Source organism: Dufourea novaeangliae, unplaced genomic scaffold (assembly GCF_001272555.1).
Source record: "Dufourea novaeangliae isolate 0120121106 unplaced genomic scaffold, ASM127255v1 scaffold99, whole genome shotgun sequence".
Lineage (NCBI taxonomy): Eukaryota > Metazoa > Arthropoda > Insecta > Hymenoptera > Halictidae > Dufourea > Dufourea novaeangliae.
The window spans coordinates 1,109,332-1,134,872 of NW_015373982.1; the positions used below are offsets into that span (position 1 = coordinate 1,109,332).

At 43.6% G+C, this 25,541-nt stretch overlaps 2 protein-coding genes across 2 annotated transcripts; one reads left to right on the forward strand and one right to left on the reverse strand.

Annotated features, from left to right (window-relative positions):
• Positions 1–7,557: 7,557 nt before the first annotated feature.
• LOC107187295 (protein CBFA2T2) lies at positions 7,558–21,070 on the forward strand. The gene is made up of 7 exons (XM_015575359.1): positions 7,558–7,960; positions 13,398–13,888; positions 14,902–15,048; positions 18,075–18,361; positions 19,724–20,373; positions 20,444–20,742; positions 20,807–21,070. Exons 1-7 carry the CDS (start codon positions 7,558–7,560, stop codon positions 21,068–21,070), a joined length of 2,541 nt encoding a protein of 846 aa, XP_015430845.1.
• A 1,493-nt stretch (positions 21,071–22,563) lies between these two features.
• Positions 22,564–24,420, reverse strand: LOC107187139 (nucleolar protein 9). The gene has a single exon (XM_015575147.1). The coding sequence runs from the start codon at positions 24,367–24,369 to the stop codon at positions 22,564–22,566; it is 1,806 nt and encodes a 601-aa protein (XP_015430633.1). The 5' UTR covers positions 24,370–24,420.
• Positions 24,421–25,541: the final 1,121 nt, after the last annotated feature.

Here is a 25,541-nt window from a genome sequence, read left to right on the forward strand (position 1 = left end):
AACGACTGCATTTTCTAATACACGATAACTGTTGGCCCGTGATTAGGATTTTCTGGTGCCGAAAGAAATCGATGGAACTGTCATGTGTCGAGATTCAAAACGACCGCTTCCCCCAATACACGATACCTGCTCGCGCGCGTTTAGGATGTTCACGAAAGCAAAAGAGATCGACGGAACCGTTACATACTGAAATTAAAAACTATGAACTTTTTCAAATCGGGAATCGATGATTACTGAAACGGATGATGGATGCCGCGGGGGTTCGTTTACATCGAGCGGCATACGCAAATATTAGTCCAGCGCAGACGACCGGCGCAAATATTGGTTCGCGGTGCTCTAAAACCTTCCGAAAATTCGGAATGTGTGAGAGAACAGCAGGTGGCACCAGACCTGGATGAAATAATACCTTTCTACGAATTCACGGTGTTCTTTCCACCGCGAGTATCGCGGCCCTCTATGTATGTACTCTAAACAAATGCGAACGATGACGCACAGACTCGCGGGGATCGCGATATTTCGTTTACGCAACGATCATATGGAATATGTACCTACCCTCTGACTGAAATCGTGATCGTTAACAATTGTAAACCATATTAGTTAGCATTGTCTAGCCTCAGTTCGATCGCGTGATCGGTTCGTAAACGCAGAAGATCGATCGAATATCGGGTTATCGATTCCATTTAAAGAAATAATGCAATTGTTAATTACGCATGCACTGTTGCGCTTACAAAAAATCTAAGGGCCTAGAGATGTAATTTATCTTTCTCCTTCGGCATTTTTTCATGAATGCGTTAATAACGGAATTATGACCCGAAACAATTGCGTGGACCACTCTGTATAGTGTAGACGCAGCTTTAATTTCGAAACGCCTATAGGCGCCAATAGCGGCGAAAGGGTTAACGTGGTCAGCTCCTGACCCGGTATTACGGGAAAACGTGCTATCCGATACGGAGGACGGTGGTGTGTACGTGCATACGTATGTACGTAGAGGCGGCAAGACACGCGGGGGGGCACCGTTTGTTCGCTACATTCAAGTATTATATCGATTAACTGTTGGCAACAGAAGAGAGCCAGAGGAAAGCTTGTCGGAGGGTAACGTGGCTTCGCTTGGCTTTCCTATATTATTAATCTCTCTCTTTCTCTCTCTACGTCTCAGTGATTCCCTCTCTCTTCATCTCCGTTCTTTCCCATTTCGGTCTCTACTTGATTCCTTTCTGCTGAACAGATGGATCTGGCCTGGTCTCTTCTGGTCGTTCGCGAGCTGCCTAATTCATTACGCGCAGCCGTCACGTGTCTTGTCGGTTTACGCGCGTCAAAAAGAATCCAGAGTCGCGATGGAATTGCTTCTTCGCTGCTGGCCACGATCGTTTCGTTGCTGTCGTCGTCGGTATTCTCATTGGTCCCCTGACGAAACAATTTTTTGTCTAAATAAGTTTTTTAATCCAGAAAATTTGATATACATGGACCGTTAAGGAAGTACAGTAGCGTTTTGAGCACAGTGTCTTCGTTACCTTGTTACTAGGGCTAGTCGATTCCCATTCGATTCTTTAAAAGATCGATTCCGTTGGGTACATGTCAATGGCATGTACAAGACATACACTAACGGCCAAAAGTATGGGGCCAGGTCTGAAAAATAAAGAAAGAGGAAAATATTATTCAACAAAGGATTTTACAAAAGTAATATGCTTAAAGTAATTATAAATGATTTGCATATGCTCTGGTACCACAACTTTTATTTTATCGTAACGGAATAATGTCACTATTCATCATCGATAATGAATTCTAGTCCCTTACGTAGGTGGGAATGACGTCTGAACATTCAGAGTCGAGGAGCCTTCGAACACTCATCGATGATTTACTGTTTACGCTCCACCGTGAAATTCCCTTTGGACTTTTTTCCACGTATCGTCGTGAATTTTCATTACCGATACGACACGTTGTAAAATTATCCACCTGGGCAACGCGTGACGCACGGAACGTCAAAAGCCAGCTTCGAATTCTGCGCGTCTGGCCGTGACATCTTGGTAATGAAAATCGAATCGAATCTTTGTCGATGGCTGTTCCGATCCTGTTAGTCGACGAACGTTCTCACGGTATACACATACATCCCCGTGACGCAAGGGTTAACACATGCAATCGTCGAACGTATACAGGGTGACCTACCTAACGTGAACACCTTCAATAAGTCACTTGTTTTCTACTCTGACAATACATCAACTTAAATACTATGACGAGCCTACATTTTTTCGAAGGTCATATTTTTCGAAATTTCAAGGTCATCGATGTCTTTTTTTTTTAAATTGGGCTACATATCTTTATCAGCGTGACGTAATGGTAGAGATCAAGACCAATCCAGTGACCTATAATAGTGTGACCTTCATGTGACTTTGAGTACAAACACTCCACAAATGCACGAGAGTAGATATAAATAATAAAATAACTAGGATAGAGAAATTAGTGCAAAAATGTATCAAAGCTAAAAGTCATTAATTTGTACATTTATTAAAATTAGTTCTATGCAAATTAAAAGCAACTGAGATATTACAGGTGCTCACGTTAGGTGGGACAACCATATATCTGTTCCAAAGAAATCAATTTAACTTCCAATCGTTCACTAATTTTCTTCAATGATTTCACGTCATGTGACGATGAATATGAGGGCAGAAGGGGGAGGTGGGAGGGGGGGCTGGTGAAACGGACAAAAGAGGTATGTGCGTGACATTTTTGTAATGAAAGCAAGCTAAAACGTACACGTCCGCGCGTTTCGCCCGCTAGTCAGTGTGTACGGCAGACATCTGGTCCGGTTGGCCTGGTCTGCTGCCTCTCTCGCGCCTGGCCGTTCTAATATTGGAAATTGCGTCTCCACCCCCACGGCCAACCTCCTATATCTATCCTTTCTCTCTCTCTCTCTAGCTCCGACAGGCACCGTACACCATGTGCAGGACATATGTATAAACATAAGCTCGGTCTGGCAACGACGACGGCGAGGCTGTTTCCTTCGAAACGTGTCGACGATCGATCCATACACGTACCATTACGCGGAGACTTTTTTTCCTGTGTACAGTAAATCATCGATGAGTGCTCGAAGGCTTCTCTGTGTCAAATCGACGCAAGGGACGGATGAGGGTTCAGTATTCGACTACTACTTTTTAGTAAACGAACATACCAGGAAAAGGTATACAGTAAATCCTCGATGAGTGTTGGAAGGCTCCTCGGCACTGAACATTACATATTTTATAAATTAAAGGCCTTATGTGGTTTAAACAAATATTACTGACTTCAGAATTCCAAGCTCTGTGCGAAACCTCATTAAAACATCAGCGTTACACCCGAGGACCGCTCATTGTCCTTGTCGAAGAGCTTTCGAGCACTCATTGAGGATTTACAGTACGTGGAGCGCGTTTCTTTCCGATCTTCTTTCTTTCTTTATTGATCAAGTGTCTGTCTATGTTCCATTAACTAGAGCGATCGAGAGAAAGGAACGCAGAGAAATTCCCGTTTGATCGTGTATCTTCAACGTTCGAGGGGAAAAAAGGCGCGGGCGTGAGCTCGCGTTTATATCCGTGCGCGCTTCACAGCTGCGCGCAATTACCGACGGTGGAGAGGCAGCCGTGGATTTTCCATCGTGGCACGTAGATCGTTTTCCAACGACTCACGCGCCTCTGTTTGCTTAACTAAGCGTCTTAACGAATTGCTCGGTACGCGCGAGTCTACCTAACCCCCAGGGGGATGTTTTCTGCTCGACAATCGATTGGCGATACGTTCAATTTTCCTTGTTCTTTAGAGACCACGAATGAAATTCGATCGATTATTACGTGTCGATACGAGTCTGTGAATTGTAGAAAACGGGAATATACAGTAAATCATCGATGAATGTTTGGAGACTTCTCGGCACTGACAAAGAGAGGTCCCCAGGTGTAACGTTGACTTTTTAATGAGGTTTAGCACAGCGATAGAGCTTGGAATTCTGCAGCTACTGATATTTATTTCAGCCGCGTATGGCCGTTTGTTTATGAAATATTTAACGATCAGTGCCGAAGAGCCTTCGAACACTCATCTATGATTTACTGTACTTGAGTTGGTGCAACAATGCAACGTGATGTGTCTTATCGCAAAGAATTTTTTTTTTCTATTAATTGCGACAAAATAGTTTTATTTTAATTACTGTTTATTTTTAGTAATTTCACGATTTTAAGGTGGCACGATTAAGGTTCCACTATGCACGTTCAGGCACTAGAAGAGTGGGCCATTTTTCATGTATCATTATGCTTCAAAGAGTTAAGGTGAATTTACACTTTTACATTTTGGATGTGCAACGTGGATAGTTCGTCCACAATGAATGTGAACGATGGAGCTGGGATATTTGTACTAGTTTAAAGCTCAATTAACCCTTGGAGTATGGTTCACGGGTCCAAATGGAGTTTAAAAGCCGTATCTAATGTATCGATTTATAATTATAATTTAAGCTTTTTGCTCACGAGTGTATATGCGACTGCCTCTTCACTAATATACCATCCATTCAATTCATCCAAAGTGGAGACTGACGTTACTTTGTTCTACTGGTCACTCGAGATGAAATGCAGATGAAAAGAATCTTCACACCTTTCCGTGCAGATGAATCATTCGCGTTGCACTTCCAAAGTGTAAAGTCTAAATTCCCCATTACAGTGGGTACACATACTTGGTGGTGACACTTGCGACAACCAGGCTTTCGCGAATTGCAGACATTTGTAACAACAGAGACGTACGGGCAATTAAAATTATTGTGGCCATCTGTAATAATAAAAGCCCCAGGACGGCTGCTTGGTGTTCCCGCGATAGTTTTACGAACGGTCCGCGAAAACCGTCCGCGGTGTCGTGTGACCGTTTTATTATTGCTTCGCGCGGCAAGATCGATGGAAACCGGCGCACACTGGGATGAACGTTTTTATATAATATAAAAAATTAAATAATAAATTGGTAACACAAAAAATTATAAGAAATTAGTTCAATATTTTCGTTCAAATATACTATTGTTCAGAAATTTAGAATTCGTTAGTTTATGAAATTTTACCCTTTGCAGAAATATTTACGTTTTTGTTGATATAATAAAATAGTGTAAAGAACTTTAAGAAAACTACCTATGCCACGTTAATCCCGAAAGTCTGTACTTCGAGAAACTGTAAAAACATTCTGGGACCACCTGCGACCCCGCAAAATAAATCGGGTTTGAATAAATGGAGAGAGGATATAACGCGTTCGCTGTTACTAATAGGGGATTATCCGCTGCCAGGATTATACATATATATTGTTATTAAACATTTTTTTCAGTAATAATGTTTGTTTTCATATCTGTTTAAAAAAAGAGTAGTTACATATATTCTCATCTGGACCTTTAAATAGTTTAGTATGATTAAAGAATTGTTTGCCAAACGTCTACTGGTTCAAGAAAACGTATTGTCTTGGTATAAAAACGGAAATTTCCGCGTTTAATCGATTGCAAATGGCGAAGTACTTTTATTTTTCAATCGAAACTTTTAAACTACTCTCGTTTTCTCTTTTCTTCGTATTATAATTTTATAATTTCGTAATTTAATTTCCCACCCTGTATATGTATACCAAAGATCTTACTGCCCGTTAAATAAATAAATAATAATAAAAGGTTGGCTGTCATTGCGTTAATTTCGACAAAATAGTGCATGTCGTTAAAGCTCCAGGCAATCCGACGAATCCGTGTATTTATCGGACGTTATTAAAGAAGTCAGGTATTTTGTGCCCAAGAAAAATAATAAATATCGTTCTTAAAGCTATCACGGCGACGTCGCACAGTGGTACAGAACGCCGATTTAGGAGTTCGGAAGCTTAATTTGGATGTAAAAATGGGAATATCAAAATTTTTCATATTTATTAAAAACATACAAAATTAATAATAATTTTTTTATAAACAATATAAAAACTTTTTTTACGGAGTTATCATTGTCAATCGCAAGTTCTCTTAAAAAAATTACTTATTAATTTTATTTTTTTCAAAATCAATATGAACATTAAATACATGCTTACCAAGTTTGGTTTTGAAAGTCCCATTTTTACACGCAAATTAAGCTTCTGAACTGCTGAATCGGCATTCTGTACCACTGAGCATCGGTCCGAACGTATTCGCGCGTTCGTTTATCGGCCCGTTAAAAATACGAAGGGCGTTTCGCGATGAAATTTTTCCAGTAAAAATTACAGCGTGATCTCGCCCGTCCCCGGGAGCCGTATTCTTGGACGAAACGAAGGGCTCGTTTGCATTTCACGTTAATAACGAGACCATGTGGCACCGAAGGCGGGCTGCTGCCGCTGCTGGCTGCCACGGGTGCGCGTCAATAAAATAAAATTCCGCCAGCAGGAGCCTCTGGCGCCACGTGGATCTCGAAGATTACTTCCCGCTTTCGTTCCATTTAATTCTCTTTCCTTGTAATATTGCCCCTGTGTCGCGATTGCTTGCTGGATATTTCTGGTTTCCGATGCTTTTCCCCAGGGATCGAGAACGTAAAAAATGTTCGATCAAAAAGAATTGGTTCCGAAGGGTCGACACGAAATTTTCCAAAAAATTCTGTCGACCACTAATTATCATGGATTCGTAATCTATCAGATGCAGGTGTTTAATTTGCGTTGACGATAGCACGATCGAACCACGGATCTCCCGTAAATTCGTAACCCCTCGACGTGTGTGCTCGTCGATATTCGTTCGGGACGCGACGTGGCCGATCAAAATTATTCGAAAACGTTCCCCCGGTTGTTTACGTATTCAGAGCGTGTCGGGTCGCGAATCACGATGGATTCCTTGTTGTTTAGTAAAATCGCCGCTGGCCACGGTTCCGTCGAAATCAGCGCGATTGGTATGCGCGACGGAAATTGCTGGTCGGCTCGAGAGAGCACGTAAACGAGGCAGTCCGGGTAGGTAGAATCGATCAAATATGAGAACCGTGATCAGAGACGATGACGTGCGCATACAACAGAGCTTTTCGATGTCGATCGCGGGAACATGCTTTTCGATTTTTTGGACGTCGATTCGCGATCGGGGTATTATCGGTGGAATTGATATAACGTGGTCGTAGATTTGAAAACGTTAAGGGGGAATTACACGTAGAACACTGAAACTAACCTGATTTGTATGAATTAATTACAAAAAAAAAATCTTTAATAAATCGTTATGAAACTTTCAGTACTTTGTATTTACAAAAATAATTTTCGTGTCAAAAGTGGAGGCTGTAAATGTCGATATTGAACGAAGTGCCTCGCGTGGCAATATGTTTAGTGGCAATATTGTTAGAGTCCACTGTATTCAAGTGCCAATTCTTATTGGACCACCCTGTATACTTCGTCGAAATCGACATCGTACACTCCTGAACGAAGCCCAAGCTCTGTGTCCACACGTAATGTAAAAAATGTTATTTAAAAAAAATTACTTACGAGTACCCTTAATATATGGGTTCCGCATACTGTACCAACCGAATAATCGCGGTGAATGGGAAGAGGAACGAATGAAAATTGTAAAAATGTGTTGAACAGGCAAGAAGTTGGGGCTTCGCGAGCATGAAAGTGGAGGGTGGAGTGGCGACCACGACGATCCTCCACAAGGTCAAGGTGAAGGAAGAGGCGAAGGAATGCTGCGGTTATCAGCGGTCCGCGTCGACGTCACCGTCGACATCGTCGACGTCAACGGGAACCGCGAGCATCGCGGTAACTGCGACCGCTCCGAGCGCAAGTATCGTGGCCAACGTGCCCCCTGGCAATAGCACCGTCAGCAATATAAATGCCAACGGCGTTTCGAACCCGACCACCGTCGTTCCATCGACGAGCACCGTGTCCAATGCGTGCCCCGCGACCTCAGCTATTATCTGCCATCCGTCGACCCCGGCCTCCTCCGTCACCGTCACCGTCACCGCCAACGCCGAACCCTTTCCGGTCGATCTCGATCTCAAAGCGAAGACAAAGGGTGCGTCATCAGCTTTTTCATCCTTTTTATATTATTTTACTGTCTTTTTCCAGCGTCTACATATAACGTTAGATTATAATTAATTAACTGTTCAAACAACGGTTTTGTGACACTCCTACAAAGTGATTTCCATATCGCGATCAACGACGATCGCTAACTTGGATATCGAGGAACAAGGGACGGATGAGGGTTCAGTATTCGAACCTTACTTTTTAGTAAACAAATGTATCAGGAAAACGTATACACTAAATCCTCGATGAGTGTTCGAACTCTTCTCGGTACTGACAAGGAGTTCTGTCTGTTTACGAGGTCTCTTAATGTTCCGTTTCGAGGAGTGTTCGAACACTCATCGAGGATTCACTGTATCGGCAACGAACATCGTTTTCGGGGGAGATATACGTGCATAAATTCCGAAAGGAGTAAAAGTTTCGTACGGTTAGGAGAAGGTACAGGCGAATCGAGTATATTTCCGCGCGAAAACGTTAGTTGCTAGCCGTGTGGGGGCTAGGAGGCGCATTAGTTTGGAATATTGCATGGGGGTACCCGTATATCCAGGCCCACGGGTACGCTCTCGTCCGAATCGTACATTTAGACCGAACTGGTTATCTGGACGGGCAGAAGCCCGCAGCTACCTTGGAAATGGTTACGGACAGAAAAAAAAAGACCGATTCTCTCTCTCTCCCTCTCTCGTCAAAGCCCCGTCATTGCATCCGAACCACCGCCGCCACCACTGTTTCTCGCCGGTGCCCCCCAACGATCGATTGGTTTTCGTTAACCAATTCGTCGCGACGCCGCGCCACTACGCTTTCTATCGCGACAGAATGTCCGTGGCGACTGCCTTTTCCTTAACAATTTCTGGTAAAAATATTACCATTTACTTAGAGGTGGAATTTATAAAATTGTATAAAATTTACTAGGTTTCCATTAACCCATTCGTAAATAGCATTTTAAAGGAATCATATTTAAGTACCCTTACTACAATTCTTGGATTTCGAGAACGGACCTTCGAGGGCCACAAGCATTTCCTTGAAGATACAAGTCCCACTCTGACAATAACCACGGTTACCACATTTGCATCCTCTTCTTTCTATCCTCGAACACAGACACACACTATCATCATAACGATCTTCTACACCGACAATGAGTAATAAGAGGAATGGGCTGATGGCAAACAGAAGAAGGGAAGTAAAAGGTGGCTGTAGTGCGCACATGGACGATGACGCGATCGCGGAATGCTCGACCCGTGGATGGGCGAAACTCCTCCGTGAACAGCCAGTCAGTCAAGCCCTGGTTGGGTCGGTCGTGGGGGCTCGGTGTGTGTTGGTTAGGTCGGCTTCGAGCTCTCTCTCCGGCTGACTGCCTGGACCAGACGCGATAAGGCACGTCCAACGCTTCCACCGGGATTCTGCTCGAGGCTGATATCATATCCGGTACACCCTCGGCATCCCCGACGTTCGAGGTACTATATTTCGCGATAGTCCTCCGGTGGTGTACCTACGCGGCATGTTTCGCATCGCGTACATTCTTCTCGGATCTGCTTACGACGACGGTAGAACGGGAACGAGTTCTACTAACTGCTAGAAGAGCATCGTACATCCTCCTTTTCGACCCTACCAAACCGTCTCCAATTTACCTCAAGAGTTGTAAACGCCTCGTGGGATCCCTTGAAAGGTGTGGGGGATTCATCTCTCTCTCTCTCTCACTCTTTCGGGCTTTTCGGGAAACTTTATTAGATCTCGCGACTGCAATTCCGAGAAATGGGTCTTACGTTAGACCGGTGATATTAAGCTAGCTCTTCTACCCCTGGAAATCCGATTGAGCACGCGGCAATATCTATGACTCTGCTCGCGAAACCCACGATTTCCCTTGGCTATCTCGCGCAACACCTTTCGAGAGGAATTTTGCTCGAGAACACCTTTTCTGGGTAGCTATCGGATGATTAAACTAGGTATACAGGGTGCCCCAAAATAGCTTCGATCTTTCCAGCGATTCGTTCCCAACGACAGTGTCGACTAATCTCAAAAGAAAAGCCTCCTAACCTCGTACATAGTGATCATTCATCGATCGTACTTAGATCTATTCAGTATCGCGAGAACTTAATCTATCAGATCGTTAGATTTCGCGATAATCGCGAGAGGAGAAGTAATCGCGTCACCGAGACCGGAAGGAAGCGTGCACCAAGAGATCGGAAATCGTGGACATCTTGCGAAAGGGGACGTTGTAGGTAGTGGTCGAAGGGAGAAGAAGCACTGTGAGATCAGGAAACGGACCAGGGACGGAAGAGGAGATGAGAGGGAAGAAGAGATGGCCGGGAAGGGATTGCGATCAAAGCCATCTGTTGCATTGTCCCGGCAATTAGGAGGCGACAGCTGAGTCCCAGCGTACTTACTTCCACCCAGGGACTCTCAGCCGAGTGGGAGCACGTGCGCTTTATCGATCTCTCTTTGCGCGCGGTGAAACGTCGTCTACGGGGACAACGAGCAGCTGCCTCCAACCGTTCCACCTGCACCCCTGTGTGGCTCCAGGTGCGCGTCAAAACCACCGTCGGTTTCGCGATTCGGGAACACCACCGCCACCCTATCTGTCGCTCGACACGTTCCGAACGAAGCTGATCAATTTTTCGCTAATTTCATGGAGCCTTTGATCGCCACTCGAGACACCGTACTAGGACAGAATGAAACAGAAACGAAAGATAGGGGAAAGATAATTGAAATTGCAAGAACATTCGTTCGAACGAAGGAACAAAATAACGATGGTAACAACGTTATTGTCAGCAGAGATAGAGAGATAGATGCAGTACATCCTCGATGAGTGTTCAGAGCCGCCTCGGCATTGACAAGGAGAGGTTCCCTGGTGTAATGCTGATTTTTTAATGGGGTTAGGCACAGTGATAGTGCTTGGAATTCTGAAGACAATAATATTTGTTTCAGTCGCGTATGACCATTTGTTTAGGAAATATTTAATGTTTTGTGTCGACGTAGCCTTCGAACACCCATCGAGGATTTATTGTAGTTTATCTGAAAGATGAATCATGGACGGTTCGAAGCATCGTTCAATCTCGAGGAACGAGGAAAAGTAAAGGAACGGGGCTTGATACCGTGGTTGATGGGCGGGTCGGTTGGGTGTAGCAAAGTTGATTCTCGATTGGAACGCCGCTCGCCCCCGGGGAGCGTAAGGTGCGTTCAAGGTGGAGTTTAGTTCGTTGAGAGTTCAGGTACAGGTAATTACCTCTTGGCTACCGGCGTCAGGTGGCGGTGACATGGTACCGCCGACCCTCCCACCTCTACTTCTTCTCTTCTGCGCTTATATAGCCGTGTTACGAATTCTCGCACGCCCCCACCGCGAAAACATCCGTCCGAACGACCTTTTCTTTTTTCTTTCGAGAATCCACTGTTTCTTTGTCTTTCTAATCGACTCTTTCTGTTTCTCCCAAATTGACTCTTTTTTTTCTCTTTCAAATAGAGTCTTTTGTTGTGTCCATGGGCGTAGCCAGGTTATCGGGGGAGATGGCAAAATCCAATTTTTTTTCCCCTAGGGGGGCATCCAATTTTTTCCTCTAGAGTAGTGCAGAAGTCATTTTTTTTCGTTCAAGGGGGCGGCAAGACCCCACTGGCTACGCCCATGGTTGTCTCCTAAATCCACTTTTTCGATTCGTCCAGGATTTTCCATATTCTGTTAGTGATATTTTCGCGAATGTTTACACTTTATTGAGTGCTAGCCTATCACTGGACCTACTAAACCTATTAAATAGCAGCCGGTAGGTAATGTGTTAAGCAGCAGTAATGGACAGCTGCGCCTTAACCCTTCAACTGTTTCATTTCATCTTGAAACCGTGCACTCGAGTGCTCAATTATTTTTGAACTATGACGAGTATACTCGACAAAAGTAAAGTAACTACATTTCCTGTAAAATCGAAGTAAATTCTAATAAAACGACAAGATTACTCTTACGACCTGAGCACCATCTATTGCCCCAAAAAAGTCACTGCATTATCAAACATTGCATTATTAATTTCTTTAGCATGTTTTCCTGTTTTGTCCTAAAATATTTTAAAATTTGTTTAAAATTACCAACACGTTTGTTGTTGTACCTAATTTCACTTCAGAGTGTCAAACATAAATTCTCTGCTTAATTACCGGTATACTCGCTGAACAAAAAAGAAGTACCATTTTTTCACGACGACTATACTCGACAAATACATCGAAAGGGTTAACGAGTCTATGATTCAGAGAGCCAGAGAAGACCTCAGACCGCTGGGTAAATGAAAGGAAACACGATATCCGCGTATCCGAAAATGGTTCCTGCGTGTAACATTTTCGTTATCGGCGTCTGTGTGTGTGTCTGTATATTCTATGACGTCGCGGCGTTTTGCCACGCATGCCACCAGGCCCGGGAGGCATTCCGCGAGATAACGCGGCATAGCGAGAGGGGGGGGAGTAACGCACACAGAGAATGGGAACAAGACAAGGTGGATGACACGGCCCGTAATTGCATGTTATCCGGTGCAGTCCACGCACAGAGGTACACACGTCCGTATTCGCGCAAGCGCGTCCATGTGTGCCTTTATCAGGATGTGTGTGTGTGTGTTTGTAAACGAGTGGCCGATTCGCCTGCCCGTTTCACGTGCTCACCGTGGTTGACGGCTCCTACCGCTCCCCATCCCCCAGATGTACAACCTCGAGTACAAAGGACGTTTGCGGCGACTGTGTCCCTTCCGTGTTCAACGTTCCTTTCGACTTTATCGAGAATGAATCCGTATATATTTTTATGCTTCAAATCGTTCCTTCCCCACCTATCCCCCACCCTCGACACTGTTCGACCTGTCGCCGACGGACAAAGCTATCGCGGCTCGAGTTACGAGCATGGCAGTTGGGAGCGTTCTAGGGGAGGATGACAGTAGAAAGAACGGCTTTTCGATAGCTGGGATTGATCAAGTGAATTCGACGGGCACGATCCTGTGTCCTTAGAGAACTGTTTAAAAGGTACCCCTGTTTCGGTAGCCGAAACTGTAATTTCAGACACAACCAATAGGTAACGAGTTATTGTAGATAGTAGTTCTTACCGACTCACCCTGTATGTTAGGGTCCCTTACGCATACAGCCCTTGGTGCAGTTACATGAACAGGCGATCTTACTAAACGCTTAAGTTTACGAAGACAAAATATCGTATCCGTCGACTGTACCACCTACTACAGTGATCCCTCGATGAATGCGACACGAACAACCGCGTTTTTCCCAACACTGGGGCTCCCCTTGTGGAACCAATTAAAACAGGGTAAACAGAAACTATTCAGGCTCGACTTCGTACAAAAAACAAATTTATGAGGGGCTGAATACTTTTCCGCCCTGCCATGTCGCACTCATCGAGGCATTACTGTACACAGGATAAAAGTTCGTTGGGTGAAACTAGGTAGAAACTCTGAGGAATCTGATTACAGTGGGCTGCGTCACGACGAGGGACAAGTCCACGCGGGAGGACAGCAAACCGGAAGTGCAGTCGCCTGGCGGTCATCATCAAAGGGTATCGACGGTGGTGGTTCCGTCATCTGGTCCACAAAATCACACAAACAACGCACCGCGTATCGAGCACAAGGGGCCAACAACCGGTTGCGCGAGATCCTCGGACAACGGCAGTCCTCTATCCACCCACATCCTGAAGCCCGAATTCGAGGATGGAATCGGTGGTTCTGGCGGCGGTAGCGGTGACGGCGGCGGTGACAGTGGGCCAGCTACTGTCAACTGCAGAACGGAAGAGCAGAACGATGTACCGACGGCGTCGTCGAACGGCACAAACGGCACCAGATGCGTCGCCGGTGTTTTCGCCGGTCACGGGATGTTCAAGAGGCTGCTCGGCACTCTCGTGCAATTCGCCACGGACATCTCGCCAGATACCGGCGATACCGTGCGCACCCTGGTGTTGGCGCTTCTGGTAAATCGATTTACGTTTTATTTATGTACACTGAGTTTTTCATTTTGAAAATTCTTAGGCTGCGTCTATACTGTATAGTAAAACAGTGTTAATTAAGAAATTGTTATGTAACTTTGCTGTATAACATGTATTTATACTTTGTTACAAAATTATGCCTTTTGGCGTCACACTTGATGGATCACATGTAACACGAAAAATATTGTTTCTGTTCTTCTAACACGTTTTATAACTTTGCTATATAACCTAGAGTATGATATACATACAGTGTAGACGCAGCTTAACATGCTATATACCACGATAAACGTTACGTAACATCATGTTGTACAACATTTTTCTTTCTGTTTTCCTATCAAGTCTTATAACTTTGCTACACAACCCGTTTATGATACACAGTGTAGACGCAGCGTAACGTCACTCCTCTCTCGCCCGTTCCCGTAATTCCGATTTCGCGCACTCACGAAACTCTTCGAACGATAAGAACAAGTAATGTACGTAACGCGTACACCAGCTGACGGAGTTCTAGCTCCGCATCGAGAACCGCGTACCGACGCAAATTGCATCATCCTCTTTGGGTTACACTGTTCCCTCGGACAAGAAGCCGCGTAATTCATTCAAGAAGCATTATTTAATTCTAAAAATTAGAATTTTTATGTTCAAACAAAAATGGCATTTTTTCAAATCTTTTATTCCTTATTCAAAAGTTCTCATCTAGATAATGATTTTGCCCATCTGTGCTCGTACATTGGCGGTACCATATGCCCGTGCAGAACGTGCCATCTGGTAGCCGGGTCTTAACCGTAAAACGATCGCGGCACGTGACAAACGCAAGAGCACGAAATGTATATCCACACGCCTGGCGTTGTTCTGTCTTCGGGGACGTGGAAAGAAAATCCTTCGAGATAACTTTTACGATCGTTGTGTATACAGAAACAGGTTATGGAAAAAAAAAACACGAGGAAGGTACATCGGGTAGTAGCGTTAATCGACCGGAATCGTCTCGTTTCACGTTCCAGAGCGGGAGCATGGCCGCCGAGGAGTTTCACCAGGCGCTGCAAGAAGCTACCAACTACCGTCTCAGAGGTTTTGTGTTACCGTACCTGAAGCACACCTTGCCCTCCTTGCAGAAGGATATAGGCAGTGCCGCCAGAGCATGCAACCAGGTGAGTCTATTCCTACCAAGGTTCGTCGACCTTCTTTGATCTAAGCTAGCAAATATTTTTATACTTCACGTTCAGGAACTACAGTCTAAGTGCTTCAGAAACTTGTAAAATTTCGTGAGGGAAAGTGTAATAGAATAAAATTATTATTTTTAATACTGAACATCGGAATCCAATAACCTAAATGTTTTCTTCGAATTTATTTACTAACATTATTATTAAAAGTCTGACGATATATGTATCGTGGCCCTGTCGAGGTGATCTTATCATCTGTCACTTGGATACCCTGAAATTCTACCTGACAGAAATTTTCAGTTACAATTTCACGTGAATTAGAAATTTTATTACGCGTGTACGTTCATTGAAATTTATGGAACGCGGCTGAAGAAAAGGACACGTGTCCAAGGGAAACGAGTAAAATCAACAGAGAACCCGGGCTGACCGGCTGTCGGTCTGTTTTAATTTCCCAGGTTACCCCGCGATCGTGGATGGAAGCCAGACACTGTTCCACGACTGGATAGATAGAGCAGAACTGAACGGAAAGGCTTGATAATACCTCGGAAACGCGGCTGGTTACAACGGAGAGATAACTACTGCTCGTTTATATACTTGATGGACTTTGTGTTCTTCTGGCCCCCGTTAAACAATCCAACAGTGGGCCTTGTTAACCCTCTATAATCAATGAACCACCTTTTTTTTTGAGATTTCGTTGTATAAAGGGAACAGATTGCTGCTATTCTCGTGAATCGATAATGGACAAACTGAACTGTTTGTTCTTCATCTATTTCAATGTTTACGTCGAGTATCCTCGTAATGGCTTAAAAATGATTAAACACGCAATTTCACGTTTTCAAAATGAAATAAAACACTTAAAGGGTTAACCCTTATTGGGATTTCCAAATTCAGATAGTTTTCTAGAACAATTATTTCTGGAACCAGTAACTGCAAACGAATGTGCAAACGTTTAGAAACTTGACGAAATACCAGAAAATTACATAAATTTACAAATAATTATATCAACAGGCATTGAATCTGCTTATTTTCAAAAATTGAAGAGGGCTACTGCGGCCCCTATAATTCGAAAAAGGGTTAAACCGCGACATCTCGTAACGAAAATTAGTACCATATACCTCGATTAGTGCAAAAACTTGTCTTTCGATCATCGAAACGCTATTATTTTCGTTCTCCGTCGAAACGGAGCAGAATTCGTGATTCCATCGGGAAAGAATAAGGCACGAGTCGCGGAATTAATAGAGGCTTTCCGGTTACGCCACCGCTTCCAGCTGCTGCCTGTCTCGAAAAAGAAGGAAACGAGGAAAGAACACACACAGACAGAGAAAGAAGAGGGTGGTTCCGAGGCAAGGAGAGACGAAAGACGGATATACAGGGTGTCCCAAAATAGCTTCGACTATCGGAAATGAGGGGTTCTTGAGATGATTTGAAACAACTATTTCCTCGGCAAAAATGTTAACAGAGGCTTTGTTAACGAGATATTAAGGAAAAACCCCGACCAATCAGAGCGCGAATCTGCCGGCCGAGCATCCGCGGTAGCGTTGGCTACCAATTGCAGCGCGTTCCCAATGATGATGGTGCTCTAATTGGTCGGTGTTTTTTCTTAATATCTCGTTAATAAAGCCTCGGATAACATTTTTGTAAGGAAAAAGTTGTTTCAAATCATCTCAAGCGCCCCTCATTTCCGGGAGTCGAAACTATTTTGGGACACCCTGTATAGTAGAAGCACGAGGGAACGGGTAGCAAGGCGGCTGTAACGAATTGCAAATTAATAGCGCACCGATTTACATTTTCTCGAGGCAGCCAACGGCGAAGGACTTTTCGCGACGTGAGATTCTTTTCGTAAAGGTGTGCATACACCGACGCACAGTGTGACGAGTATATGGGCCACAGGGTATAAAACAGGAAAATGTATATAAAACTATTTTCGACCACGCTTTTCGTCTCCGTGTAACTGTTGACTATTACAGCATTAAATTATTTTTTAACATTTTCATAGCGGACAGGAGTGTTACTGATACTTTTGCATAAAAAAAACTTCCATAATTTTCTTTTTCATTTTCACCGGGGATCGTTACACTGTGCGACGTCCCTGTTGTCGAAATTTAGGGGTGGATGCATTTGCACGCGAGGAAATTGACGGATCCGGTGGGAACGTCGAACACGATCGACGATCGTTAATTGAGAATCGGAGAACGCGGCCGATAAGTCGACGATAACGTTGGCCAACCCACCCCCCGCCATCCACGGAGAAACGGGCAAGGGTTCCGATACTGAATTAGAACCGATAAATCCCAGTCCGCCCGTGGTAGACTGCGCGGCACCCCCGAGGGGGTACAAGTTCGAAAAGTTTCGACGAAAGCTGCCAGTCGTAAAGAAGCCGACCGAACGAATATTAAAGATCGAAACTGATTGGACGCCAGATCGCGGGTTGACCCGAGGGGCTGTTCGTCGAAGTCTGGTTTTATAATATTTTCCAACGACGAAAGTGTACCTGCCCGAATGAATTACACTTTTCATCGCGAGAACGTTGTGTGGACAAGACACGTTGGTTCTGGAGAATTATTTTATTAGAAATATAGAGGATAAATGGTCTTCCTATTTTCTATAACCCTACGTTGTTACATTTGGTCAAATTGACCCAGAATTTGACTTTGAAGTACATAAACCATAATTTGTCGGAGTTCTTCGTTAATATCTCGTTAATAAATCCTCGAAGAACTTTTTCACTAAGGAAAAAGTTGTTCCAAATCATCTCAGGAATCACCTTTTTCAAGGACTTACGCCTATTTTGGGACACCCTATATACCGATAGCAACTATCTAAAGCGTATAGTTCATCATATTAGAAATTTATAAGAAGGTTAGAATATTCTAAAATAAATTGTTCCAAAACACATCCTAAATGTCCTGTCTGGACTCGAATACCACCGTCAATTCGATCATCAAAAAAATCGTAGGATTTTAAAGTAGTTAAGTAGATTACCTTAAACTTGATTTGTTTCGTATAATCGACAGAGTTCCGCGCAGTTCTTACGATCGAACGAGACAGCGGTGTTGGAGGCAGTCGGCTTGGTATCCGCAGGTGAGCCGGTCGAGATCTTCGGGGAGCAAGCTGCCGGTAACGGGTTAGGAAGTGGTAACGGAAACGGCGGCGGCAATCAGTGTTCCAGTCATTACGGGATGCGGTCCAATTCGAATCCCGACGTTGGTGCTATTCAACACACGAGCAACGCGACGGCCGGTTTGCACCATTATTCCGGGAACTCGTCCCACGCGCCGAAGCGACGAGCCTCCGATACTCCGTGAGTTGAACTTTGCAATACATTTTTTTTCTTTATATTGAATACGTTATAAATCGTGGACACGAATCATACTGGAGAAAATAAGTTTGAATGTTTTGATCGCTATGATTTAGATAAAAAGTACATATACAACCGTCTGTTTCTATACGAATAACTCAATAACTGCAAATATTGAGTTGTGTAATTTTTGCAGAAATTTAGCGACACACTTTCATGATTTGAACTAAAGTCAGTCAAGCGTTTCAGAGCGCATGAAGACAACTACGGCCGAAAACCACACGAACTTTTTAGTCGTTCCAATATTTCACACGATAACGACAGGCCACGCAACTGCGCGTACACGCGCTTGTGGTATATCCTGGCCACAACCCTCCATTCAGAAAAATTCTTGGCCATGGGCCTGCGTTTCTCAATATTGTTTATCGGGATCGTACCACCAGAAGAGCCAGAGTGTTAAATAAACGTGATTCGAAAGAAATTTTGACACTGACGTCGAATGACGTAGTAGTAAAGTCTTTCTTAAATAAGAATTAAAATAGTAAAAAAATACGAAAAATTTGATAAAAATTTGGCTTAAACAAGGTCTCGTCTCGCACATTGAAATATCCCTAATTCTTGTGATATCTTCAGCCCTAATAAATAAGAGTTATATTTATAATACAAAAATACAAGAACCACGAAACCACCACTGCTCTAGAGTCTGGAGTGGATACAGGTCTTATTATCGTCCCTTGCCTCGAGATTCAATGATATTCGACCACGAAACGGTTCTAACGATTGGCATACGCGTGGAAGACATTGGTATTCGCGATTAGAATACGACATGCGCGTGTACGCGGAACGGAAAGGGGCGCCGAAGCGAGCCCGAAGGCGACAATACGCGACGCGCGGGATGCTGGCAATGCCAGGCAGGTCTGGCCTTCTCTCGATACGTCTGCCAGTGACGTTTCCATATATCATCGGGACACCACCTTTCCCGAACACCCCTGACCGTTCTTCCCTCCCTCCTGCCCCCCTTCCCTCTCGACTCACACTGTGAACTTGCCTCGAGTGCTTATCGGAGGTATATCGCTATTAGGATCCTACGTCCGGCCTCCTGCTTCGACGCTATTGGGCTGTTTGCGTAACTGCAGCAGAGAACATCTACACGTATGTCTGTGACAAATTACAAAAAATCTTCCTATCCTCTTTTCTTCTCAAATCCGTAATCCACAGGCTTTATTGTAAGATAACCACAGAACTAACCACCGATTCGCAAACTAGTGTGAATCTTTGACCATGCGCGTTTATCGAGGTTATTCGAAACAAGCTGTAAAAAGGTGCAGTTAACGTGTACTTACGTTACTCGTGAAAATGCCGTAGGTACTACGAAAACGGAGTGCTCTTCGACGATGTGCCGGTGTACGGGAAAAGACTGTCGAATCCTTGGAGCCATCACCACTCGCAGCAACAGCAACAACCGCCTACCGACAGCTCCCCGTCTTACTGTTGGTATCATCCGCTTCACTCGTCCAGCGGATCGATGCAAGGTCACCGTCATGGTCACGGTCCCAGTCCAGTGCCACCCAGTCTCGTGCAAATTAATCAGATAAACGCATTCTCGGGGACGCACCATCTACCTCAGCAGCACCAGCACCAACAGCAGCAACAGCAGTCGAACCATGCTCAAATGCAAAACGGGAGTCTAGACGACGAGTGGAAGAATATTCATGTAATGTTGAATTGCATACTTGGAATGGTCGAGAAGACGAAAAGGGCTCTGGCCATTCTTCAGACACGTGGTTGCTCCAGTCCAGCAGCAGCGCCTCCGTTGGCATCCACGACCTCGATTGTGGCCCAAAATGGTACTGGAAACACAGTCACCGGAAACAATCCGTCATCGACGAACGGTTCTCAAGTAGAGTCCTCAACGGGGGATCGAGAGGGTAGCTTGAAGCGATTGTCCGGGGAGATCGTTGCCCAGACGATTAGGGCGACTGAAGATAAAGTTGCGGAAGTTAAACGAAAAGCTGGTCAGTCGTTGTTTCGTATACTTCCCGCGTTATCTGATACCATTTACCTGAACGTATCGTTTCGTTACAGAGGAAGCTGTACTGGAGGTAAAGAGAGCTGCAGTAGCCGAGGTCCAAAGAGCCGTGGCTGCGGCAGTCGCTGAGTCTAGGGCGAACGAACGTCTTCGAGTGCATCGGTTGCTCGATCTTCCGGTGTCTCAGAGAAATCACAGTGCACTTCGTCAGGGCTCGTTTGTTCGAGTTCACGGCAATCCGAACGCTGTAGACAGTAACGCGAGAACAGTCGCAATGCCAATCGCTAATTCGAACTCAGTGCCATCTACCATCGAGGATGAGAAGGACACACACTTGCAGACCATTTCGGGATCCGTGAGTATTTTCATTAAGGTAATCCGCCCTCGACGATTTCGTTATTTAATCGTCGTTTTTTTAGAATTGTTGGAATTGTGGTAGACCCGCTTTGGAGACCTGTGGAGGTTGTGGAATTGCCAGATACTGTGGTTCCTTTTGTCAACACCGCGACTGGGAAGCCGGCGGGCATCACGCGACCTGCAACAATGCTCCACCACGTGAAACTAGCAGGTCTGCGTCTCGTAGCCCGCCGAGAATCACAACTGGGAATCTTTCGTCGAACGTCAACGATGTGGATGTCGCCGCTCCGCCGATACCGATCACAACGCAATCCAAAGGAAAGTGACATCACGATGTAAAATATAGTCTTCACCGTCAATTCACGAAACCGATCCACTACGATTCGCGTTAATCGTTTCTCGAGTTGACACATCTTCCGTGTACTTTATTCGACTTTATTTACTTGAAAAGTTCGCGTCAACGTTGATCGCGTGTCGTTCACGATTGATTAGATGCGAGTGTGTGTTCGAAAACGAGACGAGATCGTCGAGGTTACGTTTGAATGGGAATTGGCGCGGGAATGCGTCCGACCTGCCGCGCCACTAAACGGCGAATATACGAACTTATGGGAACAGTGCATTATGTATGATGTATGTATGATGATGTATGAATGTATATATGCATGCATGTAAACCGCGACAAATGTTTACCCTCTATGATCGTCGTTGCACAATCGTTCGTCCAACTCTTTTGCCTAGCGTAGTATACGACGTATGTATATCTTGACGACTATGTCACTTTTCTTCTTGGTGGAAACGAAAAGTAGAGAGAAATTATCGAGGGCATCGGGGTATGTTTATATGTATATATTTGAATGCATGTATCTGCAGTCATCAGAGTATTCCAGATCGTAGAGGGTTCAAACGAGCAATAACCGCAACAGTATCAAATACCGAGTACAAGAATAACGATTACATATTCCTTTTATGAAAAATATCATGAATCAAAGTACCGTCGATTAAGATTCAAACGATCCGTTAAAATGAAGTCAGTATCGCGGCAGATTCTCAGAAAAGAATTAACATCCTTCCCATTTCTACAAGAGTACCTACAGTACCACACGTTTCCTGTATGCGTATGGGATATTGTAACCCTCAAATACTTCGTAACAACCAAAGAGACGATACTGTTGAATTGAAAGGAAATATACCGGCCAGTTAACTCATCGATATAATTTTAGAACAAATACCATGCGATACGAACTTCCCAACCTTTAAGGAAATAGACAGAAATATAAATAATTGTTTTGATACTTTCCTGAATATCTTCGATTTGGCATGATACTCGAAATACTGTAACGGTCTTGAGTTGTCAACAGATGTGGTTGTCACTCGATCGATATATCGCGCGGTCAAGCACGATAAATCGATGTTTTCCTAGTCAATTGATAGATTTAACCAGAAGATCGCAACGAGCCGTGTAACGAAAGCTGCTAAAACTTTCCCTTTGTACGCGTACATGTAATTATCGCATAAATTTAAATCTAGTCACCGTCGGAAGCTAATACGAATTTACCGATCATACACATTAGGAAAACTTTGCTCAACTATAGATTACGAATCATTGTATGTTTTTCTTTCTGGCTGCATTCTGTTGTAGGGATGTATGATGGATTCTATGAATTGTATTTATGAATTCACGAAATATATATAATTATCCTATGTCTTAACGCTTAAAGAATGAGCATGAACAAGCACTTTCTCTCTCCTCTACATAATAGTTTACGCAACAATAAAAATTTATTTACAGCAACACGTAGAATATTTTACAGGAAGTAATTTATTCGTTTCTCTTGGCTGACTCGCCGCCTATTATGTCTGCGAAAAGAGCTCTAGTCTTATCCTCCTTGTCTAAGGCTTCCGTCCAGTCTTTCCTACTTCTCGCGAACAAGGGAACATTCAATTTACTCGATATAATTTGTCCGGTTTTTGTGGAACGCAAGGATTCTCCAACCGCTGCTAACTCTTCCATGATTAATGTCCTCTGATTTATACGCGCCCACTGCCATATTCTCTCCAAACTTCTCGAACCGTGCGTACTGCGGGCCAATTCAGCCCAGTGGCCCTTCAACTTCTTCGCAAGTTTCTCCCTGCTTTTCTCACCGATGTACTTGCTATCCATAAAAGCATCTACGATACGACTACCTTTTGGATCGCTAAATAAGTTGCACAATTCTGTACCGTCTGTTTCTAACAACGAGTTGACAATTTTAATCGGCTTATTGAATTTCAGAATAGCCTGGACAATTAAGCTTCCGTGTAGATTAAGAACATAATTCGAACTATTCTCTTTTCGTGACTCTTCCAATTGATCCAATGGCTTTAAAGTTACTATACACAGCACAATTTTATGCTGCTCCTTGGACGCTTCGCAACAGAGCGCTTTCAAAATGTCAGTGACGAATGCACCCTGTTTAGTTTGTAGCCTCAAACACGCATTCCCTAAACTGACTAAAATGCCAGTATAACTCTTGCTGAGAATTTCAGAGAGACAAGCTGAAATTTCTTCGAATATTTTCTCAAGAATTTCCTTTGTACTACAATAATCTATCAGCCTTTGCACACTAAAGTTTGTACCTTGCATCAAAGACAATTCTTTCAGTTTATTTGAAAAATAATGTTTGTAAATTTTATCGAACAATTTTGGTTCTGTGACAGCTAAACAAGCCTCCAATAATCTGGACGAACATTCCGTGTCAAAAACATTTGATATTTGCTGGTCCTCTCTAGGTTTGAAACATTCTTTTGTAATCTTTTTAATGTATATTTTCAACATCTCCGGATACATATCTTTCAAAGAATATAAAATACTTTGTATCAATCCAGATGTAAGTTCATCGTTACCAAATTCTAGGAACTGGGGCCACTTCTGCAGTCTGTCACAAGTTTGCAATAACAGATCTTTGTATTCTTGTGTTACTGTTCGTCTAGCTCCATACACTGTTTTCTTCTTGTCATTGGACTCAGTCTTATCGATTAATCCACCCAGACATTCTACAACAGTCCTCAATAGATGGTTCGCGTATGTATCGAATACAAATTCCTCTATATTATTGACCAAGTATTTACTTAATTTCAACACAATATCATTATAAAACTTCACTTCCGATTCTTCTACCTCTATAACAGCATCTTTGCCTTGTTCAGAGTCCGATTTCTTGGCTGTATATCCGTTTCCTCTGTCTGCAGAAACCATTATAATCTTCTGTATAACGTGACTTGCGAACCTATCGCTACTGAGCGGTCGTAAAGAAGACGCAAAAGTGTCGACTAACCTCTGAATCGTTTTTAAATTCGTGTACTTTAAAAGCGAATCCAATATCCTGGATCCAATTTGATTTCGAGCATACTCGAGTTCGTGGCCAACGGTCTGCTCGTATACGTTATTTACAAATATCAATTTCTCCTCCGAAGTTGGAAACTCGCCCCTCATCAACTCCAAAATTCGTACCATATACTGATACGTGTCTGAATCAACATCGGAACCATGATTCCTTTGTCTTGCGAATTTCTTCGCCATCTGCATTTGAGATCGTTTCTTCTTCCTTTTTTTACCACTTTCATTGTTTCCATGTTCATTAGACATCCTTTCAAATAGTTCCTTAACTCTTGACGTGCCCAAGGCGCAAAACACTTAGCACACACGTGAACATAACCTCTTCGTAATAGATACGTGTGGAGATTGCACGGTAGCGACATCTGAAGGGAAGGGTCATTACTCTATCTTAATTCCGTTAAACTAGCGACATTTTCAAACTTTGAAGGACTTGTTGAACTGTTTACGAAAACAATATTTTAACTTACACGAAGTCTCGTTTTAAAGCAAGGTAGGTACGAACGGCCTAGTGTATACTCAATGTAAATTTTGCTTTCCATATTACAGCTCGTTTATTTGTACCTCGCGTTCTATCCTTTATTTTACACATTCCAATTAGTTTACATAAAATTTCATACGTCGTCGTTGTGCAACTCGACGGTTCCTGTTGATTTGTATCAGCGCATATTTATTATTTTCTTTATTTGCATTCCCATAAGAAAGGAAATTCTGCAATGGACGTAATACAACGATGGAGACATGTGGAAGAGAGAAGGACTTTTCGAACGCAGTTCTTTGGAACTCACTAGCCGTTTGTCGATTCGCGATTCGCAGGCTCGGATCCCTTGCAGTTGATATTCAACGAATAATCACGGGAATGCTTAATTCGCGCAAACGGTTATCTACTATAGTTAATGAAAGGCCCCTTCGACTGCTATCACAAATAGAAAAAAGAGCACGCGTTCAACTAAAGTAACTCTTATCGAGGATAATAGATTTCTTCCTTACCTAAATACGAATTATGCGTTACGCGGAGGATCGTTGTGTCTTCCTGAATCGATATCGTCAGTTTCTTTTTTTTTTTTTTTTGGTTCAACGAACGATGGCATGCGGTTAAGTAACTTGTATAACACTGGCCTCCCACTGGAGGTTGCTTAGCTGATCAGTCGCAACGAGAAACGCGATTTTCAACGAACAAACTTCGCAATGAATTTATAATACAATTCATCGCAGGTACCCTTTGAACAGCAACAAGTTCCTCGTAACAATTACATTTAACGCATTTCATTGCATATTCGTTCGATTCACTTGGATATTTCAACGGGAACGATTATTTGGCAGCCAACCAACAATCGATAGTCATTATCGGAATTATCCATTCAATTTGTCCTATCTGTTCAATTTTCCCTAAATCTGTCGGACAAGTAATGTGTTCTCCATAC

Bases quoted from the DNA above. Each gene is read 5' to 3' on its own strand.
- LOC107187139 (XM_015575147.1), bottom strand. From the start codon at position 24,369: ATGTCTAATGAACATGGAAACAATGAAAGTGGTAAAAAAAGGAAGAAG.
- LOC107187295 (XM_015575359.1), top strand. From the start codon at position 7,558: ATGAAAGTGGAGGGTGGAGTGGCGACCACGACGATCCTCCACAAGGTC. The intron at 18,362-19,723 runs GTGAGTTGAACT...AAAATGCCGTAG, and splicing joins CGACGAGCCTCCGATACTCC to GTACTACGAAAACGGAGTGC. The intron at 20,743-20,806 runs GTGAGTATTTTC...TCGTTTTTTTAG, and splicing joins TGCAGACCATTTCGGGATCC to AATTGTTGGAATTGTGGTAG.